Below are 21,909 nucleotides of genomic sequence, written 5' to 3' on the forward strand. Positions count from 1 at the left end.
ACAACACTTGCAAATGGCTTTGGGGATCAGTCTGGAGTTCAACAAGGAGAAGGCTGATTGCCCAGAGGCCTGCAGAGAGGCTGATCCAGTAGCATATGATTGAGTAGTAGGGAAATCAGTGGTTTTACATAATCAGCATCCAGCTAGGCTACTGGTGAGTCTTGCCAAAGTAGGCTTTAGTAAGAATTTGTTATTCTTGAATGAAACAGATCTCGGAGAAGTAACCCTTCATTAAAGCGGTATCCAGGTGCATGCCTATAAACCCCGTTATTAATCTGTGTGTGGTGTTTTTTTTTTTTTAAATTTTAATATTTATTTTTTAGTTTTCAGCGGACACAACATCTTTGTTTGTATGTGGTGCGAGGATCGAACCTGGGCCGCACGCATGCCAGACGAGCGCGCTACCGCTTGAGCCACATCCCCAGCCCTGTGGTAGTGTTTTAATTATTATTTTGTTTTTATGATCCCTTATTACCACTTTTTAAAAAAAATATTTATTTTTTAGTTGTAGTTGGACACAATTCCTTTATTTTATTTATTTATTTTTATGTGATGCTGAGGATCAAACCCAGAATGCTAGGCGAGTACTCTACTGCTGACCCACAACCCCAGCCCTTAGCATTTTTTAATTGGTATTTATCTTGGAGTTTGGTTTTATTCTTCTTATCTGTTATTTTCTTTCTCCTAAAAACTTCCTGTGTGTGTATTTAAAAAAAAATTTTTTTTTGTAGTTGTAGGTGGACAGAATGCCTTTATTTTATTTGTTTATTTTTTATGTGGTGCAGAGGATCAAACCCAGTGCCTCACGCATGCTAGGCAGGTGCTCTGCTGCTGAGCTATAGCCCCAGCCCTGTGTGTATATTTTTTACAAATTTTTTTTTTGTGTGTGTGTGGTGGTGGAGATTGAACTCAGGGATGCTTTACTACTGAGCTACATCCCCAGCCCTTTTATTTTTTTATTTTGAAACAGGGTCTCACTAAGTTGCTGAGGCTGACCTCAAACTTGTGATCCTGGGGATGTAGAGCAATGGGTAAAGTGCCTCAGGTTCACTTACATACATGCACTCACATGCACACAAACATGTGTATGTGCATGTATATATAAATATATATATATAAGTATGCATGTATACACATACATATACACACATGTAAATTGCAGGTCTTACTAATTTACTTATGGCCTCCCTAAATTGTTGATGCTGGCTTTGAATTTGTAATCCTTCTGCCTCAGCTTCCTGAGTGGTTGGGATTACAGGTGTATGCCACTATATCCAGCAAGTGCTTTGAATATTTGTATATGAGTATTTAAATACCTTTTTTCAGTTCTTTGGGATACATACCTAGAAGTGGAATTCCTGAGACATATGGTCATTCTATGTTTAACTTTTTGGGAAACTGCCAAGCTGTTTTCCATAGCAGCTGCTCCATTTTACATTCCCACCAGTAATGCACAGGATTGTAGTTTCTCTATATCTTCACCAAACTTTACTAGCTGGGCATATAGGTACACACATGTAATCTCAGTCACTCAGGAGGCTGAGATTGAGGGATTGCAAGTTTAAGGCCAGACTCACTAAATTAGGAAGTTCCTAAGCAATTTAGTGAGATTCTGTGCCAAAATAAAAATGGACTGAGATATAGCTCAGAGGTAAAGCACCCCTGGATTCAATCCCTAGTACCAAAAACAAACAAAAACCAAAAAACACTTTGCTGTTTTCTGTTTTTGTTCTTTTTTTGTTTGGTAATAGCCATCCTTGTAAGTGTGAAGTGGTAAATCATTGTTTTTTTAATTAATAAATATTTTTTTAGTTGTAGTTGACACAATACATTTATTTATTTATTTATTTATTTATTTATTTATTTATTTATTTATTTATTTATGGTGCTGAGGATCAAACCCAGGGCCTCACACGAACTAGGCTAGTGCTCTACCCTGAGCCACAACCGCAGCCCCCCCAATCATTGTGGTTTTGATTTGTATTTCTCACAAATTTATTGTCCATCTGTTTATCTTCTTAAAATGTCTTTTCAAATTTTTGCTCATTCCATTTTTCCCCCTCCCCTCCCAACACCCCCACCTATTCCCACACACTGGGTCTTGAACCTAGTAGTACTGTACCCTGAGCTGCATTACACCCTATTTATTTATTTGTTTATTGATTTATTGGTACTAGGGATTGAACTGAGGGGTGCTTAATCACTTCCCAAGCCTTTTTTTGTATTTTATTTAGAGGCAGGGTCTCACTGAGTTACTTAGTGCCTCGCTGTTGGTGAGGCTTTGAACTCCTGATCCTCCTTCCTCAGCCTCCTAAACCGCTGGAATTACAAGCGTGAGCCACCACATCCAGCTTCCCAAGCCCTTTTTATTTTTTATTTTGAGACAGTATCTCGCCAACTTGATTAGGGCCTTGTTAAATTACTGAGGCTGGCTTTGAACTTGTGATCTTCCTGCCTCAGTCTCCTGATCCTCTTGAGATTACAGGCATGTGCTGCTGAGTCTATGTGCTATGGAACCCGGCTCATTTTGCTCTCTTAATAATGTCCTCTAATGCACAAAAGTGTTTAATTTTGATGAAGTCTAATTTGCTATTTTCGTGTGTGTATAATACTGGGTATTGGACCAGGGCCTCATGTGCTGGGCAAGTACTCTCCCACTGAACTACAATACCATACCCAGATTCAGTATGTTTTCCCCTTTTGTTGCTCATACTTTTGGTGGCATATTAAGAATCCATTATCAAATCCAAGGTTATGAAGATTTGCCTCTATGTTTTCTTTCAAAAGTTTTATACTTTTAACTCTTAAATTTAGGTCATTGATCCATTTTGAGTTAATTTCTGTTTATTGTATGTGAACATGGGTTCAGTATCATTCTTTTGCTTGTAGATAGATATTCAGTTGCCCAGAACCATTTGTTGATGAGACTGTTTTTCCCATTAAATGATATTGATACCCTTGTTGAAAATCAGTTGACCATAGATGAATGAACTTTCTGGACTCTCAACTTTCATTTCATTTTTCTGTATGTCCGTTCTTATGCCATACTAGAGTATTATGATCAGTGTAGCTTTTTAGAAAAATTTCAAAACTAGGAAGTGTGAGTCCTCTGACTTTTCTTTTTTCAATATTGTATTGGCCTTTCAGGGTCTGTTGGAATTCTGTGTGAATCTGAGGATCACCTTTTCCATTTCTCCAAGAGGCCATTGGAATTTTGATAGAATTGCATTGAATTTGTAGATCATTTTGGTGGTGTTGCTATCTTGGTAATAAGTTGTTCTGATGGTTAATATTATGTGCTAATTTTATTGGGCTTTGGGGTGCCCAGACATTTGTCCAGGTATTATTTTAGGTGTGTATGTGAGGGTATTTTGGGATGAGAATGAAATTGAATCAGTAGACTGGATAAAGCCAATTGCTTTCTCTAATGTGGGTGGGCCCTATCCGATTGATTGAAGACCTAAGTAGCACAGAAATTCTGATTAAGAGGAAACTTTGAGGCTAGGTGGTGGCACACACCTGTAGTCCCAGCGACTTGGGAGGCTGAGGGAGGTTGAGGCGGGAGGATCACAAGTTCAAACCCAGCCTCTGCAATTTAGGCCTGAAGCAACTTAGCGAGACCCTATCTCAAAATAAATAAAATGGACTGGGGATGTGACTCAGTGGTTAGCACCCCTGGTTTCAGTCCCTGGTAGGATGATGATGATGATGATGATGACGACGACGACGACGACGACGACGATGACGACGACATTTCCCCTGCCTGACTGCTGGAGCAGAGACTTTATTTAGTCTTTTGTCCTTGTACTTCAACTTCCACCATCAATTCTCCTTGTTCTTCAAGCTTCACACTCAACCTGGAACTTACATCTCTTAGCTTTCCTATTTCTCAGGCCTTTAGATTTCCACTGAAATTTACATTTTCAGTTCTCCTGATTCTGAGCCTCAGACTTGGGCTAGAACAACACCACTGGTCTCCCAATTCTTCAGCTTGAATGAATAGTCATGTGAACCAATTCCTTAACTCTCTCTCTGCATACACACATATTCCCTATTGGTTCTTTTACTTTGAAGAACACTAGTACAGTCTTTCAGTTCATGAAGATGGGTATCTTTTTAAATTATTTAGGTCTTATATAACTTCTTTGAGCAATGTTTTGTAGTTTGCACAAATCTTTCACCTCTGTGGTTAAATTTATTCCTAGATATTTTATGATATTATTATAAATGAAATCATTTTCTTGATTTTCTTTTGGGTTGTACATTGCTGCTGTATAGAGGAAGAACACTTAATTTTTGCATGTCATTTTATATCCTGCAATTTTGCTTAATTTATTAATTCTTACTTCTAGTAACCTTAATTATTATTTTTTTCTTGCCCATTGCTCTGTCTAGAACTTTCAGTAAAATGTGGTATAGTAATGGTAAAAGTGGGCATCTTTGTCTTGTCCCTGATTTCAAGGGTAAAACTTTGTCTTTCACTATTGAATACGACGTTACCTGTGGGTTTTTGTTGTTTGTTTTGATACTGAGGCTTGAACCTGGAGAGTTTCTACCACTGACATCCCCAACCCTTTATTTTGACATAAGATTTTGCTAAGTTACTTAGGGCCTTTCTGAAATGCTGAGGCTGGCCTCAAACTTGGGATCCTCCTGCCTCTACCTCCTGAATTTCTGGGATTTCAGGTGTGTGCCATTGTGCTAAGCACTTGTGTTTGGGGTTTTTGTTTGTTTGTTTGTTTAGTTTGTTTAAGACCCTTTATTATGTTAGGAAATTCCCTTCAGTCCCTAGTTTTCTGGATCTTTTGTCATGAATGGTGTTGGATGCTGTCCAGTGCTTTTCTCTAGCAATCAAAATGATCATGCTGCCAGCATGCCTGTAATCCAAGTGGCTCAAGAGGCTGAGACAGTGCCTTAGCAATGACCAGGTGAGGCACTAACAACTCAGTGAGACCCTGTCTCTAAATAAAATACAGAATAGGTGGGGATGTGGCTCAGTGGTGGAGTGCCCCTGAGTTCAATCCCCAGTACCAAAAAAGAAAAAATGATCATGCTGTTTTCTCTGTTTCCTTTTAGGTTATTGGCAATAGCATTCTCATAGGTATCCACTTACAAATATTTGACTAAGCTTTATTTCTTCATTCTTTGAGTTATTCAAAGTGTAGTCTACCTTCCTCTTTTTCCTATTAGCATCCTGCCTTTCATCACAAATGATTTGGGTATTATCCCTTTGGCTTACAGTAGTTAAGCTTTCTTTCCCTGATCTCATCCTTACTTTGAACTAGTTGTTCATGTGTGCTAGATTAATCTGCTTAAACACTGCCCCGCCCATATCTCTTCTTATGATTATCCATTGTTCATCACATTAAATCTAAACTCATCCTGACATTTAGTACCTTTCATAATCCCATGTCACATCACCTCTCTGATTGCTGCTATTTATAAAAAACAAATTCCGCAGAGACCAACCTAATAGTAACTTAAAATTTAATTGTTAGATTTCTAAAACTATAATCATGAAAATTTGATTTCTTACTTTCCTCTGATATTTTCCTACTTTCATCTCTAGCAAAAATTTATGATAATGGTATTTTCCTTAATTTTTGGAGATTCATTCCACTGTAATGACTTCCCAGACTCATTTTCTATATTTGGTTGGGTCATATATTCAAGGAAATGAGAAAATATTGTCTTAATGTATTCTAAAGCAAGAAAGAAGCAGTGTAGAACATTATGTATAGTATAAAAAAAATACTCATGGGTATAGACGGTTTCTGGAAAGATAGAAACCATGAGTAGTGTTTAACCCTTGAGGAATGGAACTCGAGGGAGGAGATATTTCTTTTTCACTTTATATCCTTTTGTACTTTTGGAATTTCTTAATCAGTGGATGTGAAAAAGGTAAAAATTTTTTACAAGTAAATAATGATTTATTATTCTCATTTTTTAAGGTTTTAGTTTAAACCAACCTACATCATATAAGAGCAGCTAAATGCTAAAATTATTTAAATGCCTTTGAAATTTTTAAGCCAGTTGATGAACTAAAACTGGTATTTTTATCAGTCAAGTAAATTATTAAATAGTCCAGGTCAGGGAATTTTATCACCCACAAAAAGCTGCTATTTGTCATTTTTACAAGTCATGTTGTTATGACTACATTAGGTTTTTCCCAGTGAATAAATTGCACAACATAGGGTTGTTGCTGGGAGAAAAACTGAAAAAAATGCCAAGGCTTTGTGGCATTTTTTGTCAAAGTCAGAAAGGTTAACAGCATTCTTAGAGTGCATTGTTAAGAAACTGTTGTTAAGACAACACTATTTTATTTTTGCTTTATTTTATTTTTTTTCTTTGACTCCTATTTAGGGTTTTGTTTGTTTTTTGTTTTCTTGCATTGGGTACTGAAGTTTTATTTTAAAATTAGAAAACCAATTGGTTAACTTTGGAGGGAATTTTATTAGGTACACCTTCGTTATTCTTTTGTGTAAAGGAACATACATAAAATTTAGAAGTCTTTGTAAGACTACACAATTAAAATCAGAAAATGTGTTTATCAGAATGATGAAGTAGCATCTCTGTTTGAAATAATTTAGAAAATGACTCTGTTAGTAATTAGTAGTGTTTCTTTATTTTATTAGAGTTTTAACTTAGTTGCAGTAGGATTAGACCAATTGTTTGTGACAGAAACTTGATAGCTTAATTTTTTTTCTATTAATAAAATCCTGTTTGTTGCTTATTGCGAAGTGGGTTATTGCTTTTAAGAAAATCTCTCGGTTATGAACTGTAGACTGAATTGCCCTAAAGCCATTGAGTAGTTGAGGTCTGAAAGATGAGAAGGGTGTGTGTGTGCACTCTCCTATTTTTCCTGCCTCTGGGCAGGGAAAAAAGAGTACTTGTTTGTGAAAACAGTGTGAACTTAGTCAAGGAAATGCAGACCTGTTGGTTCTTGCTAATGTTTGGCTTCATTGTGACAGGAGCACAGGCTTTGTCTTGTCTCCTGTTGGGTGTGTACTTTATATATAGCAATGTAGTTAGAGGGAAGGTAACATTTATATCTGCTTTCTTTAAAGTTCCAGAAAAATAGAACTTTTAGTACAGTAGAATCCTGATGAATTTAGTTTGTCTGTTACTATAAAGTCAGCATTTAATAGTCTTATTAGGATTTTGAAGGTAGGTACTTGCTGAGAATTTTAGTTAAATATTTACAGGATGGAATCAAGCCAATGCAATCAAGCAGTTGGGTATGTGTATCAATAGCATAGAATAAGCCTTGTGAAATCTATGATTCACACTTTTTTAAAATTCACACTCTTAATATCTTTTTTTTTTTTTTTTTTTTGCGAGGTGTGGGGTTTTTGCAAGGATTGCACTCAGGGGCAGTCAACCACTGAGCTATACCCCCAGCCCTATTTTGTATTTTATTTAGACACAGGGTCTCACTGAGTTGCTTGGTGCCTCATCATTGCTAAGGCTGACTTTAAACTCAATTCTCCTGACTCAGCCTCTCAAGCCACTTGGATTACAGATGGGCCTGCACTTGGTTAATGGCCATCTTTGATTTATATTTTAACTCAAAACATCCGATGATAGTTTTTTCCACCCCCAGCCCTTTTTATTTTTTATTTTGAGACAGGATCTTACTAAATTCTAAAGACTGGCCTCATTTACCATTCTTCTGTCTCAGTCTTTCCAGTTGCTGGGATTATAGGCATGTGCTACTGCACCTAGCTCATAAATAGGTTTTATAAATCTTAATTTACATATTGCCTGACTTTTAGGATTGTTACAAGGATTATACATTATATAAGGCACCTGGGTTTCAGTAAATGCTAGTTGTAGTCATTATCAGCACTATCTTAAGGATAAATTCAAATTGGGCAGTTATGTTGTATGATTATTGCTTTACTAGAGAAAAGAACTTCATATGTAAAACAATTGAACTAAAAGCCCCATTCATTTACAGGCTCATTGTTTCCTCAATATGGGGGCTTAGAAAAGAGAAAGAATAGTGTGGGCCAGAGTTTTTGAAAGGACTGTGTGAAGGAACTAAGGTGAAGTAAACCCTTGAATGTAGGTTGTCTTCTATAATTCATCAATGGAAGAGGTGTTACTAGAGATAATAGGAGCAACATTATAAGACCTGGTGTAATTTGGATCTTGAATGCCCTCCAAGACCCTAGTTGAAGGATTGGTTCCTAGCCATTGGTGCTGTTGGAAGCACAGCATGATATGGTGTAAGTGCCGGATATGGAGTCAGGCAGCCTGGGTTCAAATCCCAGCCTGAGTCAGGCACTATGGTACATGCCTGTAATCCCAGAAGTTTGGGAGGCTGAGACAGGAGGATCATGAGTTCAAAGCCAGGCTCAGCAAAAAGTGAGGCACACTAAGCAACTCAGTGAGACCCTGTCTGTAAATAAAATACAAAATTGGGCTGGGGATGTGGCTCAGTGGTCGGGTATCCCTGAGTTCAATCCCCAGTCCCAAACAACAACAACAACAAAAACAGCCTAATTCTTAGCTAGCAATATCCTGTGTAAGTTACTTGACCTACTCTGTGTGCCTCAGTTCTCTGTCAAATGGTCATAATTCACATCTCTCAGATTTGTTATAAGAGCTAAATGGTTACATGAGTTAATACGTGGCTGTAGTTGTAGCTCAGTAGTAGAGTGCTTGCCTAATATGTGTGAGGCACTGGGTTGATCCTTAGCAACACATAAAAGTAAGTGAATAAAGGAATTTGTTTCTAAATTTAATACATGCATGCAAAGTGTGTAGAATGGCACCTGTCTAGAAGTATGTTATATCTTTTTTTTTTTTATACTGGGTATTGAACCCAGGGGTACTCTACCACTGATCTACATCTTCAGCCCTTTTTATTTTTTATTTTAAGACTGTGTCTTACTAAGTTGTTGAAACTGGCCTCTAAATGGTGATCCTCCTGCTTCAGCCCCCCAGGGGGCTAGGATTACAGGCACATGCCACCATGCCCAGTTTATATATTAGTTTTTACTGGGATTATTTTCTGTAAATCAAGAATTTCATATGAAAATGTGATTATCTATTCCTTTGTTACCTTCTTAGTCAATTTGGTATTAATATGCTACTTATGTCCCCAGACCCTTTTGAGGGTATGTTGATTTTGGTCTTTTATAAATTTGCATTTGATTGGAATACCTAGATTCACATACTTTTACACAGTAAAATCAAATGAAATTAGAATTAGTTTGGAAAAAAGTTTTAATACCTTATTGTTGTGAAAATCACATGGTGGTTTTCAACTTCTGTCAAGGCTAAATAACACCTTTTAGTCTGATAATCACCCTCCCTTGTGTACAATGACTGGCTTTAACAAGACCCATGGCCTCAAAGACTGCTGACCATAGCAGGATAGGGTTCCATTTCTAGCCTCTGACTGTGGCCTATGACGAGAACAGAAAGGCCGTTGATGCTTTTTCAAGGACTGTGGAGGGATGTTTCAGTTAGTTATTTCTAGTTGTGTGATACTTAAGTGTTGCATTGTTGAGCCCTCAGCTGTTGAAGAAGGCAGGATACTGTTTCTGTTACAGCTGGCAGTAAACATAGACTCTCTTTGAGTTCTATTACTAATTGAAGTTAATATAATGTTGAAGCATAGAGTTTTGAGTCAGAACTTTATTCTGGTATTACCTTAGTCGTGGTATAAATTAGATTTCTTCTCACTTAATTTTGAACTTGATTGTTTTTAGTATTCATCTAAAAGATCATTATGTCTCAAGTTATTTAAATCAAGCTATACTTGTAAATAAGTATTTTGTGTTAAGTTTTGACTGTGAGAAACAATATAAATCGATAGTTTGAAAGACTTTAAGGCTAAAAAGGAGTTAAAAACGGATCTTATAGCTGAAAGTTAACCAGTTAGGTTTTTTAAAATTTTTTATTTGGGTTGTTGATAGACACATACCTTTATTTTATTTATTTAATTTTATATGGTGCTGAGGATTGAACCCAGTGCCTCTCACATGCCGGGCAATTGCTCTACCACTAAGCCACAACCCCAGCCCCCTAGTTAGGTTTTTCCATGATGCATATCAGAAGAGAACACATTTCATAGGTCATTTTTTTTTCTTTGTCATGTTTTTCTTTTTTAAAAGAAAAGCTGTTGAGCTTAACCATAGTTCATTCTTTTGGAATAAATATTTCATCATTTAGAAAACTCTAACTTTAGCTATACTTCAGTTTAATCAGCTCTGAAGTTTTAAATATGATGTTGGTGGTACCAGTCATTTGTAAGTTATATGATTGGAAACATTGTCAGTGAAAAATGACACACACAAGTGGCATGTGCAGTCAAGCTTAAAATAGCTGCTCCTCACATCCATGCAAATTCCCTGGACTCCTTATATGACCTATTTATGCACACTTACAGAAAGCAAAACCTAAGCATCCATTCAGCTAAACTACTATATTTTTAAATGTTTTATTTATTGGTAGTTTTACTTTTTTTTTCCTTCATATTTTGTAAGTGCCCATGGCATTTGACTTGATTAGGCTTTTAAAAAATTAGTAGATTTGGCATTTCAGGATATATCTGGCAGTCAGTTCCTTGTTAGATGGATCTTGTCAGTTCTTCAGAGTAAAAAATGCATGTCTCAGGCCTATCTATCCAAGATGTGCTCAGTTTTATTTTCTGATTGACATGTCTTTTTTTCCCCCATCTCAAATATAGAGCTGCCAAATGCTGTTAAATCAACTGAGAGAAATCACAGGCATTCAAGATCCTTCCTTTCTTCACGAAGCTCTAAAGGTTGGTTTGTATACCCCTTTTAGCCAACAGCCTTTAAAATAGTTGTCTGTTTAATACTTGTGTCAGTTCAAGCTATCTTTATGCCGAAATAAAAATACATATAAGGGACAGAAATTGAACAGGTAAATGGCCCAGTTTCTTCAGTATGTTAATTGTAAAGGGATGGGGGACACTTTTGGAGAAACCCTACAAAGTCAAAGAGATTTAAGAGTCATATCAACCAGTTACATTGTACAAACCTTATATAGGTCCTGATTGAAACCGGCAAACCAAATAATATTTGAGACAAGGAAATACCCCCCACCTCCATCCCCTCTGGTACTGGGGATTAAACCCAGGGCACTTACCCACTGAGCCAAATCCCTAGCCCTTTGTATTTTTTATTTTGAGAAAGTGTTTCGCTGAATTGCTTAGGGCCTTGCTAATTTGCCAAGGCTGGGTTTGTTCTTGCAATCCCCCGTCTCATCCTCTGGAGTTGCTGGGATTACAAACTGATTATAGGCCTGGGCCAAAGCACCTGACAATATCATTACTCTTAGACTTTGTGGCCTGTATTTTTAAAAAGATGCAATCTAAAATGTTGACCAGTGAAATGATAAGATGCTTAGACTTTGCTTCAGAATGCCTGGGAAGGGGTAGGCAGCATAGATAAAACAAGATTGATCATGACTTGATAATTGTTGAAGCAAAGTGATGGGTACGTGATGTTCAGTTTTTTCACTATACTGTGGTAAATTTTAGACATTTTTTCTTTTCTTTTTTTTAATCTTTTTTTTTTGGTGGGGTTCTTTTTTTTTTTTTTTTTTTGAAACTGGGGGTCAAACCCTGGGCTTTGTGAATGCAAGGTAGATGTTTTGCCACTGAGCTACATTCCAGCCCTTAGAAATTTTTTCTTTTTTTTTTAATTGTTTTTATTTATAGATGGACACATTATCTTTATTTTTATTTATGTGGTGCTAAGGATGGAACCCGGGGCCTCATGCATGTGAGGCAAGCGCTCTACCACTGAGCTACAACCCCAGCCCAGAAATTTTTTCTAATGGAAAATTCCAAATCTATATGTATAAGTGTGTATTATAAATAATTTGCATATACATATATATCTGGGGGTGTACTGGACATTGAACCTAGGATTACCACTGAGCCATATACCCAATGCTTTTTATTTTTTTATTTTGCAACAGGGTTTTGTTAAGTTGCTTAGGGCCTCACTAAGTTGCTGAGGCTGGCCTTAAACTTTCAATCCTTCTATCTCAAAACCCAATATTATATCTATTATAAAATATGGTAACTGCTTATTATTTTAGAGGCTGACTCTTCAGAATCTCTGTTACTTGTCGGCTCTCATTTGACACATTGAACTTGAACTATTTTGTGAAATCAGGAATAATAAGATTTGAAACAATGACAAATATACAGCAAGATTTTGCTTTTGTTTGCATGTTGTGGGAATCAGAGCATAGAAACTTAACTCCTGGAACTGGGTGTTGATTATACCTTCAAGCAAATTAGACTCATTGTACTCCACCATACTTTTTCTCTTCTTTTCTTTTTTTATTGTCACTGAGGATTTAGCCCAGAGCATCGTACATGCTAAACAAACACTTTACTACTTAGCCACATTCCTCATTCTTTTTGAGACAGATCTCACTAAAATGCCCAGGGTGGTCTTGAATTTGTGATCCTCCTGCCTCAGCCTCTTACAGATTTGCACCACCACACCTGGCTCATACTTGCTTTGTCTACCTTATACCTAGAGTTACACCTAGACTTACTCATTGTCACCACGGTAGTAGGGAGGTATAACCCCAAAACTATCTTTCTACTTACCTTACACTTTGATTCTTTGCTTTTGAAATGTTTTTTGTTTTTCTCCCCTTAGGCCAGTAATGGTGACATCACTCAGGCTGTCAGCCTGCTCACTGATGAGAGAGTTAAGGAGCCCAGTCAAGACACTGTTGCTACAGAACCATCTGAAGTAGAGGGGAGTGCTGCCAACAAAGAAGTATTAGCAAGTAGGTCTCTCTTTCTATGAATTTGCACAAAATTTGTGTGTATGAGTTCTCTACAAAGCCTATCAACCCTTTGAATAGCTAACTCTTGAGTCATTGCTATGTAGCAGGCATAATTGTGAGCTTAAAATTTTTTAAAAAAAATATTTATTTTTTAGTTGTAGTTGGACACAATACCTTTATTTCACTTTTTTTTTTTTTTTTTGGTGCTGAGGATTGAACCTGGGCCACACTCTTGCCAGGCGAGCGCGCTACCACTTGAGCCACATCCCCAGCCCTTTATTTCACGTATTTATTTTTATGTGGTGATGAGGATCCATCCCAGGGTCCTGCATGTGCCAGGCGAGCACTCTACTGCTGAGCCACAACCCCAGCCCCTAAATTTTTTTTTAAATTCATTCATTATTTAGTACTTAATCAGTGAGCGCTAGCTATTTGCCAGACACTCTGGTGGTCCTGGGGATTAAGTCCACAAGAAGGCCAAGCCGAGGCTGAGTGAGTTGGGAGGGCACTAAGAACTGTGGAGTATCCAAATGTGGTGGTGCACACCTGTAATCCCAGCAATTCTGGAGGCTGAGACAGGAGGATCCTGAGTTTGAGCCCAGCCTTAGCAATTTAGCCAGGCCCTAAGCAACTTAATGAGACTCTGTCTCAAAATAAAAAATACTAGGGATCTAGATTAGTGGTGAAGCACCCCTGAGTTCAGTCCCCACTATAAAAAGAACAGTGGAGGAACTGGAGGTGAGTCATGTGCATCCTTTGTAAGTGCTGGCTGATACTCCCAGTTAAGTGGACAGCACTTGAGAGTTTAGAACAAAGAGTGAGGTAAGCTGGTTTCCATTTTCTAGAGGCCATTCTGACTGCAGTGTTAAGAATAGAATGTGGAGGAGAGGGTAGTAAGGAGCCATGAGTCAGGTCAGAGAGCCCAGGACCATTCGGGACTGTTCAGGTGATGGGGGCTTGGGCCAGCAGGCAGTTGTGGATGGGTGAGAAGTGCTTGCATTCTAACAGCTGTCTGGTGCTTTTTAGATAATACCATAGAATTTGCTTACTGCAGATATAAGGATTGTGAGAGAAAGGTTTTTTTGTTTTTTGTTTTTTTTCCTGAGCATCACTGAAAAGATAGAGCTGCACTTATCTAAGAGGGATAATCACTGGTGAAGCAGGTTTAGGACGAAGATGAAGGGATCATTTCTGATAATACTAAGTTTGAAACACCTGATATTCAGATGGAGATGTCCAGAAAGTGAGGAGACCCAGGTGTGAAGTTCAGGGGAGAGATCCTGACTAGAGCTAGGTAAGCATGGAATCAGGAAATGCTATGTAAAGGTGTGAGATTAATGAGCCAAGTCTCCAAGGAAGTGGTGTAGAAAAGGTAAAAAGTTCAGCAGCTGAATGTTCCCAGTCTAGGGAGGTGATGAGTATTGAGGGAAAACCTGGAGGGTGGTACTCTGAAAGCCAAGGAGGCTTCTGGGAAGAAGGAACCACCAGCTGAGTCAGATGGTGTAAGTGGACATTTGGCCTGTTTGAAATTTTGAGCTATTCTGAATAATGCTGCTGTGTGTATGTGTGGATATATATATGTACATCTATATATGTATGTATGTATGTGTATATATGCATATAATAATTTTCTTTTTTTTAAAGCGGGGGGAGAGAGAGAGAGAATTTTAATATTTATTTTTTAGTTTTCGGCAGACACAACATCTTTGTTTGTATGTGGTGCTGAGGATCGAACCCGGGCCGCATGCATGCCAGGCGAGTGCACTGCCGCTTGAGCCACATCCCCAGCCCTACATATAATAATTTTCAACTGATAGCATATATTACGTATAATGTCTGTAACATATAATACGTATGTGTATACAAAACATGTATTTTTTGGTGGTACTGGGCATTGAACCCAGGGTTACTTTGCCACTAAGCTATGTCTTTAGCTCTTTTTATTTATTATTTTGAGACAGGATCTTCCTAAGTTGTCCAGGCTAGCCTTAAACTGTAAACCTGTACACTCAGAAAAATGAGAAATTATACCCCATCTGATTCAAATGTATGATATGTCAAGATCATTGTACTATCATGTGTAACTAATTAAAACAAATAAAAAAATTTAAAAAAAATGTGAAACTTTATACCAATTAAACAACCTCTTTCCTTCCTCCTCCTAGCCTCTGATAACCCCATTCTTTTTTCATTTTCTTTGTTCTTTTTCTTTCTTTTGGGTCCTGGGGATTGAACCCAGAGGTGCTTAACCACTAAGCTCCACATCCCAGCCCTCGCTATTGTTTATTTTGAGACAGGGTCTCTCCAAGATGCTGAGGCTGACCTCAAATGTGCATTTGTACCTTTTCAGGGACATGTTTTGCAAAAATTTTCTCCTGTGGGTTGACTGCACTTTCTTAATGGTGTCCTTTGAAGCCCAAAGGTTTTATTTTTTATTTTTAATTTTCTTTAAATTTTTTGTATCGAACCCAGAGCTTTGCACATGCTAGGCGGGTGCTCCGCCACTGAGTCACTCCCCAGCCCCCAAAAGTTTTTTATGTTTTTATTGGTGCTGGGGATTGAACCCAGGGCCTTGGGCATGCTAGGCAAGCACTCTCCAACAAGCATATGCCATCATGCCTGGCTTTTTTTTTTTTTTTAATTAGAGCATTATATTATACATAATAAGTTCATTTGGACAAAATCATACATGCATGGAATTTGATTTACTCCATTTTAGTCCTCAGTGTGCCCAAGTTCCCTTTCCCTCTTCCCTTCTGCTACTTTACTGATGATCTTTATGTTTATTGTATGCCAAGTAGCATGATCTTTTGTGTGTGTGTGTGTGTGTGTGTGTGTGTGTGTGTGTGTTTGTTTGTGTGTGTGGTACTGACCTATATCCCCAGACCCCTTTTTTTGTGAGACAGGGCCTCACTGAGTTGTCCAGGCTGGCCTTGAATTTATGAACTTTCTTCGTTAAGAAGCTGGGATACAGGTGTGCACCACTGTGCCTGGCACAGTTTTGATTAGTGCAGTTTTGTGTATCTATAGGTACTGTCTTTCATTTTAGATGAAATGTTCTTCATTGCTGATGTATAGAAATTAATTTAACCTTTTATACATTGGTCTGTTATTCACCTATTTTTTGTGGTGCTGGGGATTAAACCTAAAGTATTGTTCATGCCAGGTAACCACTCTACCACTGAGCTAAATTTAGTCACTAATTAGAACTATTTTTTATAGATAATTTTGGGTTTCCCTTGTAGATTATTATCATTTGTGAATGATTATTGCTTTGCTTATTATCCAGTATGTATGTATATATATGTTTAGTTAGTTAGTCAAGATGTCTCAGTACATTGTTTAAGACTGGTCTTAAACTCCTTATCTGAAAGCAGTCCCATTTCAGATTCCTAAATAGCTGGAATTACAGGTATGTGCCACTGCACTTGGTTCAGTCTCTAAGTTCCTTTTGTACTAGTTAGGACTTCTAAAGCCATGATAAAAAGCATCATAACAGATGGGCATGCTTGGGTGCACCCCTATACTTCCAGGATTACAAGTTCAAGGCCAGCCTCAGCAACTTAGTGAGGCCCTAAATAACTTAACAAGATCACTATCTCAGATTAAAAAATGAAAAGGGCTCAGGATGTAGCTCAGTGGTAAAGTATACTGGATTCAATCCCTGATCCCACGAAAAAGGAGTGATAATCGAATTATTGAATTCTGTTTCTAATATTTTGGTTTTTTTGTCTCTGTGGTCATTTATGAGTTTGTAATTTTTTTTCTTACTGTTGTTGACAGGTTTTTATGTGTATACTATTATGCTAACTTCCTAAAATGAGTTGAATATGTTTTCCATTCTGAATAGTTAGTATGAATTGAAATAGTGTGACATTGAAAATCTGTTCCTTGAATGTTTTATATTTAGTGAATTTTTTATGATGATAAATAGAGACTATGTATTTAACTTACAGGTGTGGGATTTATTTCTCACTATGTGGAAAGACACTTTAGAAGAGGGTATTTGATTCCTACATTTTAATAGCTTATTTCTGTACTGTTGGCTAGTATAAGGTTACAGTGTAGCATTTAAGTTATTCATTTGACTCTGGACAGAGTAATGAAATTGTTCTTACACAGATGAGCCATTATAGGGACAGCTAGAGAGTATATCTGTTTGGGGAGTGTTTTTACTTTTTTTTTTTTTTAATACTGCAGACAGAAGGGCAGTTTTCTTCGTGGTGTGGACTAATTAAATTTCTATTTATTTTATAGAAGTGATAGACCTTACTCATGATAACAAAGATGATCTTCAGGCTGCCATTGCTTTGAGTCTGCTGGAGTCCCCGAAAATTCAAGCGGATGAAAGAGAGCTTAACAGGTTATTGCTTTAATTTATATTCTATGCTCCCCACATTTATGTGTAGGTCAGAGGCGAACAGCTCTGTGCATGCCACTCAGGAATAATTCCACCAAATTCCTTTAATGGCACTTGAGTCAAATTGCTTTTAGGAGAAGCAGTGCACATTAGCATGCTTTACCGTTTGGTTTACATTTAAAACCAAATGTGAGGAGGGTTTTTATACTCCAGTTGAAAGTTATCAGCCGTATGTCATGGTGCACATCTGTAATCCTAGCTGCTTAGGAGGTTGAAGCAGAAGAATCACAAATTCGAGGCAACCTCAGCAATTTAGTAAGACCCTGTCTCAAACAAAAAAAAAAAAAAGAAAGAAAAGAAATAAATTAAATTTAGTACTCAACCATCCTGCTTCAGAAGTGACTAGGGTATATATTGTGTGAATTGGTATTAATTTGATGATTGCTTGGTGCTGTTTACAGACATCCTTTTCCAGTGGTGTACTGTCATTTCTGAACATGCTTACTTTCTTGCACTGCTGAGTTGTTTCTTTCAGAGAAACATACTGCAGGATGTTGTGTGCTGGGCAGTTTGGTGGCTCTTAGCTGTACCACACTTCTCTCTTTCCTCTTTCAATGGCAAGCACTTAGGATGCTGTGATTAAAATGGAAAACTTTTAATATAGTAACCATATGGACCTTATTAGTCATAGTCCCTGTGATGGAAGGATTGAAGTTTCTGTTTAATCCTTGCTTTTCGCCTACATTTTGTAGTTCCCATAGATACTATATAGCTGATAATTACCCAATAATTAATTTTTCGGGCATTTTGAATGATTTTATGAAAGGTCACCAGCATCCTCCATATACTCTATTATTCTTTAAGTATTTTCTTTTTTGATGTGTGGTATGTTGACACAATATAGGATGCATGAGGCAATCTCTGCAGAAATTAAACGCTCAAAGAGAAAACGCTGTGAAGTCTGGGGAGAAAACCCCAATCCCAATGACTGGAGGAGAGCTGATGGTTGGCCAGTTGGGCTGAAAAATGTTGGCAATACATGCTGGTTCAGTGCTGTCATTCAGGTATGATATTTTTAGAAGACTCCTGTGTCTTCTGGCAATACTTTTATGATTTATTAAACTGAAATGTGAGATATAACTTGAAAAAAAAATTAAAGCAGGTATGTAAAACTGGATAGTTTTTCCTGTGTTATTATTGTGTTTTGGTTGCTTTCATGTGTTTTGAATTTAGATGCTCTAAGTCTAAACTGGGCAATACTAAAAATGAAATCTAACCAGGAATGGTGCTACACACCTGTAATTCCAGCATCTGGGAAGTCTGATGCAGGAGGATCACAGGTTTGAGGGCAGTCTGGGCAACTTATTGAGACTCTTGTCTCAAAATCTTAAAAGGGCATGTAGCTATAGGTCAGTGGTAAAGCACCCTTAGGATCAGTTCAAACTTTGGAAAAAATTAAAAATAACAAGAAAGAAAAAAAATGGTTGAACATGTATTAAATAAGTGTTTTGGGTCAGCAATAAGTGACTACTGTATTACAGCAGAGTGAGCATAAACAAGGAGAAATAAGTTATTGAGAGGCTGTCTTGGGTAACCAGAGAGGAGATGAAGGCAGATTGGAGAAGGGAACTGGCAGAAGTTGTGAGAGAATTGAAGTAAAACATCCTTGAAGTGGTCATATCTGTATGCTTTGGTGAGCAATATCTGAAGAGAGAGTTGGGTTTCTAGCTTGAGTAAGCCAGTGGATAAATAGTGCCATTTCACACTAGAGGAGAAATGATTTGTGTTTTAAGAGTAGATTTCAGGGCTGGGGATATAGCTCAGTTGGTACAGTGCTTGTCTAACATGCACAAGGCCTTGGGTTCAATCCCTAGCACCACACACACACACACAAAAAAAAAAAAAAAAAAAAAAAAAAAGTGAATTTCAGTTTTGGTTTAGACATGCTGAGTTTGAGGTACTCCTGTAAGACATCCATAGGGAGATACCATGTTGGCAGTTAACTGTGAACTCTAGTTGAGAAAAAAAGTGTAGGTTGCAGATGCAGTTTTGGGAATCAATGCCTTATAGATTATAGTAAAACCAAGGGAGTGGATGCATGCACCTAGAGAGTAGAGGCTCTTCAGAAGTATTTCATGGGCATATTAAACTTAACATAGCTATTCCTGATACCTGTCTGCAGTTGTCTCCATCATGGTACATGGTATCTATCTAGCTGCTCAAGTCAGAATCTTTTTGTTCTGCTTTTAACATAGTACATTTAGCTTACAGTACACCTAGCCTTATTTTAGGCACTGAGGAAATAACATTGAATGAAACAACAGTCCCTACTCTATGGAGTTTACTTTTAAAAGAGTGGGACTCCGGGCTGGGAATATAGCTCAGTTGGTAGAGTACTTCTCTCACGTGTGCAAGGCCATGGGTTCAATCCCCAACAACACAATCAATCAATCAATTTCTTTAAGGGGGAAAAGAAAGAGTGGGACCGCCCCCCTTCCCCCAAAAAAGAGTTGGAAGTTGTGTGTGGTGGCACATGCCTGTAATCTTAGCAAATGAGGCAGGAGAATCATAAATTTGAGGCCACCCTCAAAAATCTAGCAAGACTATCTCAAAAAATAAAAGGACTGGTGATGTAACTTAGTGGTAGAGTGCCCCTGCGTTCAATTCCCAGTACTACAAAATAAATAAAAATTTAAAAAGTGAGGATGTGGGGATATACCTCAATGGCAGAGCACTTGCCTAGCATGCGCCAAACTCTGGGTTCAATCCCCAGTACTGCAGAAACAAAAAACAGTAAGAGACCACAAATAAAGCATGTGTCAAATGGTTTTAAGTGCTATAAAGACACAGGATGAGGTGAGGGTTTGAGAGAAGGTTCAGTTACCAGGGAAGAGGTACTATTTAAGTGGAGTGGACAGGGATGGCTTTTCTGTTTGGATGGGTGTTTGAGTAGTAGTCTGAAGGTGGTAGGGGAATGGGCTGCTTACCTAAAGAACATTCATATGGAGGGTACAGCAAGTAAAGTAATACAGGCTCAGGGGCTTGTTTAACATCTGAGGAAGAGCTAGAACTGGTGGTTAGTAGAGGAAGTAATGAGGTCAGGAAGCGGGGCGGTCAGGAGCTTGGGATCATGAGGAGGACTTGAGAATTGTGTATGAGATGGGAAAGTTTTGGAAGGTTGGCGCAGAGAACTAATACAACCTATTTCTGCTTTAAAAGGATCATGGGCATCTGTGTTGAGAATAGACTGCCCAAAGATAATGTGAAATTAGGAACATCAGTGAGTTCTTGTGGAGTGGGGCAATGGGGGAGAGACTAACTAACCAACTCTACCAACTGAGCTATATCTCCAGCCTGGAGTCAGCCTTCACTCCTGTGAGAAATATTAAAAAGATCCAGTAGACACAGGGGATAACAGAGTAAGGCTTCTAAAAAAGCATGAGAGCTCCAAGATTGAGAGTAGACAGGAAAAGATTGTTCTTACAATGGATTAGGTCAAGGGGAAGGAAGAAGGAAGAAAGATGTCTACAAATTAAATTGAATTAAAGTAGTTTATATTAAATTTATTCATGTGTGAAATGGCTTGTATGTGGCAGGGTTGGTGCAGGGGTACTAGAAAGTGAACCCAGGGATGCTTCACCACTGAGTAACAGACCCTGCCTTTTTTATTTTAACGTAGGTTCTAAGTTGCTGAGGCTCACCTGGAATTTGCAGTCCTCCTGTCTTAGCTTCCTGAACAGCTGGGGTTGCAGGCATACTGCACTGTGTCCTATCATGGTCAGATTTTAAAAGGAGTGAAAATTTGAAATAGTTGTTGGAGATGATGTGAAAACCAGTTGGCACTAGAGTACAATATGGATTGAGTATCCCTAATCCAAAAATTCAAAATCCAAAATTCAAAACTTTTTGAGCATTTCAGGACATTTTAGATTGCAGATTTTGGGATTATAGATACTTCAGCCTACAAAGTCTGCAGATATTCCAAAATTCAGAAAACCTAAAAATCTGGAACACTTCTAATCCCAGGCATAATTGATACTCAGCCTGTAGTAGAATTTTAAGAAATTTGAGAGTTTGTTTGAAGTTGTTGACTTTAAACAGTGATATCACTATGTCCTATTTTTATCAGGATTTTGCCTTAGCAACACTACGAAGCTTTTAAGTGGAAAATTCAATTCATTTAGGTTGAAGGATTTACTGGGTGCCTGATGAAAGGACTGTGGTGGGCCAGTCTGAGAATTTAATGAGGGTATTAAAAAGCATGGGATCAAAGCTAGATTGAGGGAGAAATAAAGCACTAAATAAAGAACCAATGGTTAAGGAGCAAGGACAAGATCAGTTTGCATGGATCCCTAGTAAAAGCAAGGAACAGGTGTCCTGTGGGTAATTGAACAAATGGGTAAGAAGATGCTTTGTGGACGGAGAGTTTTTGGGATTTTCTGAATAACTACTGATCTAAGAATTGCACATTTTCAGATGTTGACATATCCTTGGTGTGTGGCCTTGAATGTGGAAGTAAAACTGGAGTGGAGGAATATGTCACTATTGATAAGATTCTCATGAAACCTAGAGATCTCTGGGCTGCGTGAATGTACATGATTTCCCTTCACAAATAGTAGAACATCCTACCTTATGTCTAGCACTATTCTAGGCTCTTAAGATAATAGGAAGGAAACAAAACAAAAAAATAGTTGTGCCTTTATTGAATTTCAATTCTCATGAGGTAAGATGAACAGACTAAAAAGTAGCCGAAT

At 37.8% G+C, this 21,909-nt stretch overlaps 1 protein-coding gene across 7 annotated transcripts in view; it reads left to right on the forward strand.

Moving 5' to 3' along the window:
- The window catches only part of USP28 (ubiquitin specific peptidase 28), a 62,986-nt gene that overhangs the window by 5,450 nt on the left and 35,627 nt on the right, over positions 1–21,909 (forward strand). For all 7 annotated transcript variants that reach the window (XM_081265778.1, XM_081265780.1, XM_081265781.1 and 4 more), the window contains exons 2-5: positions 10,703–10,780; positions 12,663–12,795; positions 17,053–17,158; positions 18,060–18,219. In XM_081265778.1, the coding sequence (XP_081121904.1) occupies positions 10,703–10,780; positions 12,663–12,795; positions 17,053–17,158; positions 18,060–18,219 (477 nt within the window). The remainder of the gene's footprint in view (positions 1–10,702; positions 10,781–12,662; positions 12,796–17,052; positions 17,159–18,059; positions 18,220–21,909) is intronic.

This window comes from Spermophilus citellus (assembly GCF_964194105.1).
Source record: "Spermophilus citellus genome assembly, chromosome: 2".
In the NCBI taxonomy this organism is placed as follows: Eukaryota; Metazoa; Chordata; class Mammalia; order Rodentia; family Sciuridae; genus Spermophilus; species Spermophilus citellus.